Source organism: Apus apus, chromosome 3 (genome assembly GCF_020740795.1).
Source record: "Apus apus isolate bApuApu2 chromosome 3, bApuApu2.pri.cur, whole genome shotgun sequence".
Classification (NCBI taxonomy): domain Eukaryota; kingdom Metazoa; phylum Chordata; class Aves; order Apodiformes; family Apodidae; genus Apus; species Apus apus.
The window spans coordinates 41120272-41132606 of NC_067284.1; the positions used below are offsets into that span (position 1 = coordinate 41120272).

The 12335-nt window shown below is 34.8% G+C and overlaps 1 protein-coding gene across 13 annotated transcripts in view; it reads left to right on the top strand.

Moving 5' to 3' along the window:
• The window catches only part of FAM184A (family with sequence similarity 184 member A), a 69731-nt gene that overhangs the window by 37643 nt on the left and 19753 nt on the right, over positions 1-12335 (top strand). For 9 of the 13 annotated variants that reach the window (XM_051614004.1, XM_051614015.1, XM_051614016.1 and 6 more), the window contains exons 8-10: positions 1711-1836; positions 2036-2182; positions 11524-11565. In XM_051614004.1, the coding sequence (XP_051469964.1) occupies positions 1711-1836; positions 2036-2182; positions 11524-11565 (315 nt within the window). The remainder of the gene's footprint in view (positions 1-1710; positions 1837-2035; positions 2183-11523; positions 11566-12335) is intronic. The other 4 variants (XM_051614005.1, XM_051614009.1, XM_051614013.1 and 1 more) reach the window with 1 other exon arrangement.

The following is a 12335-nucleotide window of genomic DNA, read 5'->3' on the forward strand; positions in this document are numbered from 1 at the left end:
GGCTTCATTTAAACGTATTTCTCTCATTATTGCAAGCAAAGAGAGGAAAAGAAACAAGCAACCCTGAAAAACTTGGATAGGTTAGTTTTTCTTTTCATTGGTTTTAGGTTGGGGTTTTTTTGTTTATTTTCAGAACACTTCTAGTATTTAATGGGTGTTGCTATAAGCATATCTTTCTGTCATTAGTATAAAGTGTAACTGCCGAAGTATGTCCATACAAAATACATCCAGAGTTGAATTTTCCAGAGGCTTAGCAGAATTTCATGAGAACATAAAGTGATGATGTCTTAACACTAGTACTGTTCTAGTTTCATATCTTGGTGGAAAACAAGATGCAGAGCTTACTAGCTCTAAAATTCATGGAAACCTTTTTAATTTTTTTAAATTTTTTTTTCAGTATGCGTGCATACCATATTTTCCTTAAATAGTGGGCACAGTCTTCGTTACAGGCTCAAATTTAGAATTGCAGAAGATGCTTGAGAGTAGTTTGAAGGTATTTGCTATGTTAACTTGAAAGGTAGCAGACTGTCATCCAAAAACTGTGACCACTTTATACAATTGAAGCAATTAGTTTGTCTAACCACAAATATATTGCCATTTTAGTTGGCTTAGGTGGAACTGGAACTGTCAGTTAATCTGTCAATAGCTCATTGACTTGAGTACTAAGTTTAACCTTTCCTTTTACATCACTAAACGATGTACATTTACAAGATCACTGCAGTATTTGAAGTAGAACAGCAAGTATGTTAAAAAAAAATCTCCCTGAATCTGTTTTTGTGCTGTTGATATTTTCTTAGCAAAAATAGCCTGCAAGAGGAAGATGTTTGTTTGGGTTTTTGGAAAAACAAATAAAAATCATTCAGCTGTGGTCATTAGATGTGGTCCCTGTTACAGTTTATAAGTTCCTGTGGTTTTTTTTTAATAATTTCTCTAGTGGTCCATATGAACTACTGCATTTTTCTCCACTTAATATAATCTTTAAATATTCATATATAGCAGGTCACTGGCAATAACATTTATTTTAATATATATAAATAGATTTTAATATATATAAATGAAAATATCCTACAGGAGAATTCTGTCTTTAGAAAGTCTTAATTTAAACGTAGACAACCATGTCGCTTCTCATGAGCAAAGCAAGCACTGCTTGAAAAGACATTGCTATAAGTATGAATTCTAGGTATTACCTAACATTATTCTAGCTGGTAAAATTTGCACAGAAATTTATATCAATTCCAAAACTTTTTCTGGGTTCAGACTGAAAGTTTATTTCTACCAAGTTAGTCTAGTCAAGAAACAAGATACATGAATTTTGTATCAAATCCAGATAGCTCAAGCTTTGAAATTAAAGTAATTAATAATTAATTTAATTAATTAAAGTAATAAATATTTGCTGATTTAATTTAAAAAAAAAAGACAAAAAAAAGGACCCAAAACATGCTGGACAAGAACCTAAGCAACCTGCTGTAATTCTGAAGTTAATCCTTGTAGCTTTTTATAGGAGTGCAGAACTGTATTCCCCAAGTAAGAAATATCAGCAGAGGTATAGGCAGTAATTGTGCATAATTAGGAATTTCACACTGAAAAATTTATAGTTCAAGTTTCCTGAGCCAACTGTAACTGACTTTTTTTGTTATAAATGCATTGATTTAAGGTTTGAAATACTTTTTTGCTGCTGATAAGTCTCCACTGTGAAGTTTGTGTTTGCAGGGTGAACTAGATCAGGAGAGACAACAGCACGAGGCAATGATTGCTGCCATGAGAGAAGAGGAAAAGTTCAAAGTTGACAGAATGGCTCGTGACTTGGAAATAAAGTGGACAGAAAACCTTCGGCAAGTGTTAATTTTTTTCCTTTTTCTACTTTAAAGAAGAAACAAAGTCTTTATTACATACCGATGTAATACCAAATGATGTGTAAAACAAAGGTTTTTGTTATTATCTAAGCTTTTGCAATTATTACTGAGTTCTTAATTTCTTTTCACTCCTTGCACAAAGTCCGCTGCATTTTAGTTATTTTACCTTTGCTTTTAGACAGGAATGTAATAAGCTTCGTGAAGAGCTGAGGCTCCAGCATGAAGAGGATAAGAAGGCAGCCATGACTCAGCTGTTGCAGCTGAAAGAACGTGAAAAAAATGCAGCAAGGGATGGATGGCAAAAAAAAGTTGAAGATCTTTTAGACCAGGTAACTATGGTCTCTTTGAGAATTGGAAGGTCATTACAATTTAGTTGCAGGTGGTTTATTACCAATTAACTGCATGAAATTTGTTGTGACATCTTACTTTGAAATGAAGATTTTTAGCGTAAGGCATTTTAAACCTAAACAATTAACTTTTTGAGTAGTATATGAAAAGACCTTAAAATTATATTCATGTCCTTCTTTACACTAAATGTGAATGAAACTTTTTACAGGGTTTTTTGGAAGGAGTGGGAGGGTGTTGACAGCTTCATCTTTCCACTATAAGATTTTTTTATTCTGTCTGTTCACATATTCTATTGCAAATATTTACCAATGATAATTGTTTGGACTTGGAGGTATCACTTCTCGTTAAAGTAATGACACTGTACAAATGATGGAAAAGTAAAAAAATATCCCTTGGTTTTACAGCTATGTCGTAAGCAATTCTGAAAATAATTTTGGGACAATTTTTTAATAAATTCTAAGGTTTTAATTTTAACTTATCTTTTTAAACTGAATTATGGTACATAATCAACAGAAAATACTTGCTTTGTACTTTTTTCCAAACCATAAAGGCTGGAGAACCAATTTTATTGACTACAGTTTGAAAGAATAGCTGGTAATGAACAAATACATTTTAGAAGTAAGAGAAACAGATTTTGCATCTCATTAAATTACTCCAATTCACAGGTGTTTGTGGAATATCTTTAATTTGCTGTCTAATTTGAGAAGTCTAATAATTGAACATGCACTTGATTACACAGCTTCTTATAGGAACATGTAACAATGTTCTTCATTCCTTTTACTGTACCAAAGAACTGCACCATTTCCTAACAGCATGTGTTTGGAGGACTAGTAAGAAGCTAAACAACAGGAGTCTTCACGTTTTTACTCTTTTAAATCCAGACGTTGCTTTTCCATACCTGGGTTTGAGTTGGATAGGTATTTCATAAAGGCTAAAAAGTTGGTAGTGGTGGTAGGGAATTTAGCTTTCCCTCTATAAGAATCTACATTTTATCCATTACAACTGGATAATAAAGTATTTCAGACCTTGGTGGACAAGGTGAGTAATTAACTCTTAGAGAAATGGCTTTATACTAAGTTTCTCCTGATTGCAGTACACAAAGGGTAGCTTCTAAGAGTTGCACTCAGCTGAATTACAGAGTCATAGACTTACTTAGTTTGCAGGAGACCTCAGAAGGTCATCTAGTGCAACCTCCTGCTCAAATCAGTCAACACTGAATTTGAAGCAGGTTGCTTAGGGCTTTGTCCAGTCAGGTCTTGAATAACCTCCAAGATGAAGATTCCACAACCTCTTCCTAGTGCTAATCTTTTCTATTGCTTAATTATCCTCAGAGTGGCTTTTAAAAATATTTAAATTCAACCTCTTCAGTTTATGATAATTTTCTCTCATTGTCCTATTCTGCACTACTGTAACAAGGCTGGGTCCACATTCTCTGTAACTACCTTATAGGTACTGGAAAGCTATTATGTCCTACAAAACCTTCTCTTCTTTACACTGAACAAACCTAGTTCCCTCAGAAGGATGTATGTTCCAATCCTCGCCATCTTGGTGGCAGCTCTTCACTGAACCATGGTCAAGTTTATCAACATAGGCTACCAAAGCTGAACAAACTGGAGGAAGAATCGGAGTGTACCCTCCAGGTGATGTGCAACAAGTGCTAATTCAGAAAGACTGATCACTTTCCTCAAACTGCTGGTTTGCTGCTGGCATTCATTGCTGCTAGGCCACACTGCTGATTCATGTCTAGCCTACTGTTAACTAGTTTAGGCAAAACAGATCTGTTAACCACTATGAACCGCTATAAATGCTTCTAGCTGGTGCTGGAAAAACTGAATGAAGAGACATAGATATAAATGGCAACAGTTTTGAAAAATAAAAATATATTAAATCAAAAAAAGATATGCCCCTGAGATGTACTAAGCAGGTTTGTTTTCTTTTAATTGTTATACTGATCTACAAATTTCTGTCTTCTACTAGTTGTTTGACATTTGATATATGAGGTCTAGCTCTTGCATAAAGCAAGGTAATAGTTTTGCTTTTATACTGTTAATGCTAAGTGGTCCCTCATAGAATGCATGTAGGGTTAGTGTTATTTCAACAGTATAGCTTTGTTAGGAGTAAAATAATTCTCCTGAAAGAAAATGCTATTCAGCTGATGAAGTGCTTAAACACATTCTCTACATTTGCAAAGCATCACTTACCATCTACAGTTAACTGTCGTTGGCAGGTTAATAGATCAGTGTGTAGAGACCAAGTGTGTAGCTCTTATATCTGAGAAGTTGTTCTAGAAAACAGAAAAAGAAAGTGCTTTTCCTTTTTTTCCTGTAAATTGTACTAAGTACTTCTCCATCAATCCATGTGAGACTTTCTTAATGAAATATGTAGTGAGTTTGGATGTGCTCGCTCTTTTCCATTTCTCTTAGCTGTGTAATGGGCTTTTAATGCTTTTCTTGAAAACGTTTTACTGCTGAGAAGGCTTCAGCCGTGGAGGAAATAGAAGGAATTTTCATTTTTAAAGCATGAACGTGTTCTCTCTTCTGCCTCTCTGTGTTGCACGACCTGCAATTTTGGGCACTGAAACATGCAGGTTAAGACTGTATTTGACTTACCCATTGCTACTTCTGATAAATGTTTCTGCAAACTGAATCAAGCATTCTGATAGTGGGTGGGCTTTTCTGTATTTGAGCAAATATTGGTTCTTTGTCTTACTTACTTTCCAGTAAAACATATGTTCCAGTAAAATAAATGTTTCTGTCAGTTTTTGTCCATTCTTATGTAGCTTCATGCTATAATGTGACCAAGCATTAGTGTGACATTCTTCTCTCTTAACTTTGTCAACTTTTTGCACATGAAGACAGCATCTTCATACCATCTTCTATTAATGGAAGTATGGGAATTAGTACAGAGAGAAGGGACAAAAGTATACTACATTAGCTTTGTTAGCTGTTGTTTATTTTTCCTGCTGCAGAAATTCTTTTGTTTTTGAAGAAATTGTAGAAGTTTCCTATTCAGAAACAGAGGAAGTAAATTCCAAGATCTCCATCCTGATTCTGTGGTCATTCTTGTATTCAATAATACTAGTAATGCTGTCATGACATCTAGTGGATGGTAAAGGATTTGGGGCAAGATTTTATAAGCACTTAGAAAGCTAAAATACTGAAATCTGAAAGAATAAGAAGAAAAATCATACCAAAGAGGGAGCAAAGAACAGAGGGCACCTGGAATGCAGTTCAGGGTAAGGTTCTGTGTCTCTTCTTTAATTTGTAGACATTGTTTTCCCAAGGGGGCAGCTCTCGGAAACTTTGCGGAAGTGACTGTAACACTCAGAACTGTGGTTTCAATGGGACTGTGCTGCAGCTCCTGTGGGCCTCATGGGGAATAAGGGGCGCTTTGAGGGTTTCTGCCGAGATCCAGTGTCTGTATGCACCCTGCCACTCACTACTGGCTTTGAAGAATCAGTACTCCTGTATGCTAAGAGGGGAAACTTACCCTCTACACAGTCAAAAGGTATTCTACTTGAGGGTGTGAATAACTGTGTAATCCGGAGTCGCTGCAGCCCTCAGAGGGCCATCTATTGAGGGTACTTCCCCTTGTTTCATGACTGTCTGCACCTCTCAATGAAGAATCCCCCTTTGTTCTGGTCTCCCTGTTCTATGTAGAGATATGATCCTGCAGAGAGGTTGGTGCATTTATTCTGTCCACAGTAGTCACTGTAGTTTTGTCTGAGTCTTGAACTTGAAAACAAATGTCTAACATTCAGCATAATTCTCTTTTTCTGAGCTTTTAGCTATGATGAGCCCATTCAGCCCGTCCTGTATGCTCTTCATTATTTTACTCTTAAAGTCTATGAATGTAACAGAGGGAATTCATACAGACCATTTACAATTAAGAGCTGCTCAGCAATAAAGACAAACAAAAGCAACAGAAGAAACTGGAGTTCTCAAAGTATCTTAAGTACGATACAGTAAGAATACTAACAAATCTAGGTGTTGTTGCTCTGTTAAATATTAAAGGAGTTACTGGACTTAATTTTCATCTCCATTTTTGTTTCGTAATTTTTTCTCTCTTGATGGTTAATTAAATTTAAAAACACATCTAAGCTTATGTTTGAAATGACAGTATCTTCATCTCCAAAGAAATATATCTCTCTGATCAGAAACTTGTAACTGGAATTGAGTGTTACCAGTTTTTGTTTGGCAGTATTTGAATTAGTAAGTCTGGAGGAGACTGAAAGACTTAATTCTACCTGACAATGGATGAAAAGAACATTAAATTATTAGTACAGTTTGTAATTAATGACATATGGGTCAGAAACTAGTTTAATTTGATATTTGAATTAGGTTTACATTTCTAAAGCTAGTAAATAGAAATTTAAGCAAATTCAACAGTAATACCATTCCCCAAATAAAATGTTAGTTTTCTTTCTGTATGTTTTTCCCTTAAATGTAAAATAAAGACTGGCAAGAATTTAGCATTAAAACATTACCCTTAGCCTCTTCCGCAGAAGACAGTTGCTCAAGTAGCTTTTGCATAAGTTCAAAATCAATGAAAACAGTGGACTCTGGGAGGATTGAGAGAGAACTTATTAGGTGTGGCAAAATTTGTTTGAAATTCATCAGATGAATAAAATTCTACATTAAGGAATCTTCTTGACACATACCTCTGTGCTCCAGTAAGGATTAGCTAAGATGCATGTATAATCTTTAAATCCTGACAGCATCATGACAAATAAGTAAAATTAAATTAAGCTTTAGCACAGTTCCAAAAACTTAAAAAACTATCAGGAAATTCAAATTATCCTATTTTTTTTTTTCCCCTGACCATTGAACCTACAGTTTGTCAGATTCAAAGTGAAACAGGTAAAAATGTCAACATGCCTGGGCATTTTGCCTAGGAGTTTAATAGACTCCTGCAACTGGAAAAGAGAAGAGCTTCATATTTTTAAAGCAACAGGATGAGTACCTCACCTTGTGATTGCCAGGACACAGCATCTTCACTCAGGGTTGCTACAAAAACAGGAGGAAATCTGAAACCAATTAGATCCCAGAGCTAGTTCTGTATTTCAGAATGCCTTATATATACTTCATTTTCCTCAGTAGAAAACTGTTGGATTTTGAGAGAGAGGGAGGGGGCTCTCAATACTACTTTTTCTTACCAGTCAGGGAGTGTAAATTTTGATGCAGCTCTTCTATTTCTAGCATATCACAAGCCCCAAGCCAAGTACAAAATGTTGTAGTAGGAAACAGCTGCTTTCCAAATCTCTGCAGAGTCATCTGTCATGTAAGCACTGCTCAGCCAGAGACCCTGTATCTGCTGACAAATCAGTCTTTCTCTTCAAACCAAAGATGTATCTTGAGGGAGAGTTTTGGGGTGGTTGTTTTTGTTGTTATTAGCTGGATAAAATGGGCTTATGCCAGAGGTACCTTCAGCTGCTTCAGTAGGCATCTCAGAAATTAGTCTTTTTTGCCTTTGATGGATGCACACAGATTTTCTTTTTTTCAGCAAGGTTAGCAGCATCTATTGGAGGTTGCTCTTTACATGAGGCAAAGACTGCATAGCAATCTAGATCTTCTTTGATGCAGCAGATGAAGCTGGACTTTGTTACTACACAAGAATTCCTGTTGCCAGCAGTATTTTGAAAATGCAGTAAACCTTATACTGAAGTCAGATCTTGATGCAATTTGACATTGAAATATCAATACAAAAAAGTGTTACATAACTGATCTTCAGGTGGCACAAAGACCAATGCTGAGATTTGGTGTCAAGGCTCTGTAGCCTGGTTGAAAGTAATTTTTAGCCAAGGGAAACAATGAAATGAGAGATCTTCTATTAATCTACTAAGCTAATGTCCTGCAGGAAACAATGTAACTGAATGAAAATGTGCAAGTGTTAGTAGTGCAGTACATTTTCTACTTGAGGAAAATGACCATTTGGTACCAAGTATGGCCCCTGTGACAGTCATGGTGATAGCAACACAAACTCATTGCTCATTACAGTAAGCAAACCCAAAGCTCTAAATCTATGCTTTACTACAGCACAAATTGGTCCAACTAAATTGAAAAACACAGCTCTTTTAGGAGAGATGTTGAAATAGAGGTGGAAATATAATCTTTCCCCACGTATTGTATGCAAGGTCTTTTGGTCCTGCTGAGTAGCCTGCAATGATCAGTGGGTTCTAAGGACACAGCAACCTCTGCTGTTTCTCTGAGTCATGGGGAAATTCTTCTGGTTACATCTGAGGCTTAGCTGTGCTTATGCTGAGGGTGGAAAACAGAATATTCTACTGAAAAATGAGACAGCAAAATCAGGTAAAACCAGGATGGCTAATACATACATACTGAATAAAGATGTCTTTTCCAAAGTTCCTACACTTGCAAGAAACAAATGAATTCATTTGTACATCCTGTATCTGCGAAATCTGATTTCAAAGAGAATTCAACAAGGGTTTCTTATACCACAATAATATAATAAACCAATAATCTTGAATGTCAACATAAAGAAAGAGAGTGGCAATTAAACGTGTTCTCCATTTTTTGTTTTGTTTTGTTTTTCTTCTTATGACTTATCCCCATAGAAGTACAGAGGGTAATAATTATGCCTGCATTCTTTCTGGTTCTCATAACTTTTTGCCCAGATCATGGCACTTACTGTGAAAGTAGCCATGAGGATGTTTTGAATTTGTATGGAATTTCTTAATAATATTTCAGCCAGATTTATTTGAGGTTCTCCATTGTGAGTGTATGTCCTGCATACTTTTCAATATGGAGCTGCGTCTGATAATACTGCTGCACATTTTTATTAAACCAGCCCCCATGCCAATTGACTAGCCCATATGATTCTAAGTTACTCTTCTATCATGTATGTATTTTATTAAAATTATTTACTATCTGATAAAGGGTGAAAATAATAAATTGTGGTCAGGTTTAGTATTAATCCTAGTGATACCTGCTTGATTTCAGTGCTGATTCACCACTATTTTTGAGTTAAGTCAGTCAGATTTAATATTTTAAAATATTATTCAGTAAAATTATATAAGCACATTTTTTTATTAAAAACTCATATAGTAATAAATTGAATACCATTTAAAAGTCCTCTTAAGTATTCTTTCTGGACAGGAGCATTTCTTGCCCAAGGAAGAAATCAGGTTTTCTTTAGCAGGGCTTTATTCTTTTTGTTATGTTGACTGAAAATCATCTTATATTCACACTTGAAGATTTTCATAATTGACTCTGAAGTCATCCTTTCCAGTGTTCTTTTCAGGACTGATGTTTAGCTAACTGTCCTACAATTAAACACTTTTAAATAGTGATGTGATACTTAGATTTCTATTTTATAAAGTACTGACATGTTTCAAGTTTTGTTAAAGACCAATAAGCTGCATTTACTGTATATTCAACGATGTTATATGTCTTTCTAGAACATGTAGGAATATCAAATATTTAAGTTCAACTTTATTAAAAAGTAACTTTTTTTTGGTCTCTGTATGGGTGTCTTTTTCCAGTAAGATCTGAGCATTTAATAGTTAATTTTTATGCACAAAATATTTAAGTGTTCTCATTTCACAATGAGAAGGTGTGGGTTGCAGAAAGATGGCTTTAAGTGAAGTAGCCTAAGAAATCTGTGACAGATCTGAATACTGCACTCACCTGGACAATTTTATTGCAGAACCTTCACTGAAAATGAATGCAATCTCTTCCAGATCTCTGGAAAAGTTAAATTTGGTGAAATCACATTTTTAAGTGGTTAGTCCATGTTAGTACTTCTAGTTATCAGCTTGACAGCAAAGTGAGACCAGTTTCTTGGTAAAAGAAATATGTTATTCTGCAAGCAATTCTCACTTTCTTCAGTTGCCTTTTTTAATAGGGGACACTCAGAATATAGCTTCCCAAAATTATTTTTACTTGGAATCTCTTTTAAATATAGAACATTACTAGCCATTCTGCTTCAGAGATAAAATCTAAGTATTTCTCAGTTTTACTGCGATGGTGCCTAGACATGTCCATCAAAATTAAGTCACAGACATTCTAGAAACTGAACACTTACTTAGCAAGAGATCATTCCTGCTCTTAGCAGCTTCCCGCCTAAAGAAGCCAGACAGATGGGAAAGGAAGGACAGAAAAAATAGATGGATTTGTTTAGGTTGGCACTGTCAAAACCCAGTGTTGAAATCGGAGCTGTTCAGAATCAGTCTGTTGCCTTGTCTGCTGGACTACGATGCCTCCTAGTGTTACACTCTTGTATAGAAAGCTGTTGCTTATAACTTACAATTTTAATAAGATAACTTTTGATATTCCACAATTATGTATTTTTATGTTGTACCTTTTTGTAGGTTCAGGAGAAAAATAATAACTTATTAATTTTGTATTTTGTGAAATATCCAAAAGTTCCCAACTTGCGGGCTTCCAAGCTGATGTCAAAATACCTGCTGTCTCCTGGAGAGAGCCATTATCTTGACTGACGTGTGCCACAAGGGAATACTGGTCATGCTGCATTTGAAATTGCTCACACTTAATTTCTGATGACTATTGTGTGCATGGATGGATGTGTGCCTATCTACACCATTCATATATATATAAAAAAACACAGGCATTTTTATATGTGTATATATATATATGAATGATGTGTATGACTTTTCTGATCAGTAATATTTCATATCGAACATTTACTTGCCAATACGTTTTTATTTTTTTCTTTTCATTACCAATCAACAATCCTACATTAACTCATTTTTTGCTGGAAACTTGCAGGAAGAATCTGCTATACACCCATCTCATTCTGAATGTTAAGAAAAATAAGTATTTTAATATAAATGTCTTCATTGTAGACTAAGCTCATTTTCTGTCCTTTAGCAGTGAAATTTGAACTTTAATATTCACATCTCTAATATGCTTGTGATATTTTGGAGACACAGCTGACTGTTGATTGAGTCCTTACATAACACTTTTTCTAATAATAATGCAAATCAATGTACTTAAGGGTTTTTTCCCAAAATTATTGGCATAAAGGAGAAAACAGTTGGATCGTTTCTAAAGTGTTCAGCTGCATAATAAAGGAGAACTTAGTAACATTATGTTGAAGAGATAATGCTATGCTGTATGTTCAAACCATAACACAGGAAAACACATTATTTTATTCTGTGTGGTAGTTTATATACCAAGTCAAACAACATGTTCATATTTTTTCCAGATAGTGTTCAACTTTTTTTTCCTAATCAAATTATAATCAATGTTCTGTGTTTTACTTTCCCCTTCCTTATCCCTTTTTCTTTTACTTAGTTGATCTCTGAATATTTCCCTTTATTCCTGTGATCTTTTCTTCATAGCGGCACTGTCTCGGTGAAGCTTTACATAAATCTATCAGCAATGTGAGTGATTTGCACTTACAGCTTGTAAACAGGGCATGTTTGCACTAATAAATCTGCATATCCTGTAGTACTGCTTTAGAGCTGTAGCCTTTGAAATAGAGTACATGGTAATATTGGAGAGGAAAATGTTTGCTGCTAGTTATCAAAAGCTTGTGTACTGCATCCATTCATCTGTGTAAATGTGTATGTCACTGGACATCAAACTACCCACATGGTCATAATAGAAGCAGCATTTTTGTCATTGTTCAAGCAAGCTTGTGGGCAGTGCAAACGTGTATTGCAGAGCTTTCTACAAAGCATGAGATTGATGCTGTACTATAAGTTTCAGTTTGGCAGTGCAAGCTATAATTGTAGCCAAAATATTCTTTCTATTTTTTTTTATTTTTTAAATTCTTAGCAATGTTTTTAATGCGCTGAAAATCATGGATGAAAGTATTGAAAATTTAGAGAATAATGTTTAAAGCTGTTTTGCTTTGAATCCTAAATACAGGAGTACATAGAGGAGATGATGCAAAGGGAGGCACTTATGTTTTAAAAAATTTCAGAAATCCCCTTACTCCTAAGGGTATCAGCATATGAAATGAATATTCAAAATAATGTTTAAAATTACTTACTCTTCTAAAAATAACTGCCAGATTTTTAATATTTAATATACTTTCAAAGACAGAAAAATCTTATTATTAGAATGGTAGACTAATTTGACTCACTTGTTAGAATAATTTAATCCTCATTGTCCTTTATTTTCTGTATAGTCTATTGATGCAAATAGA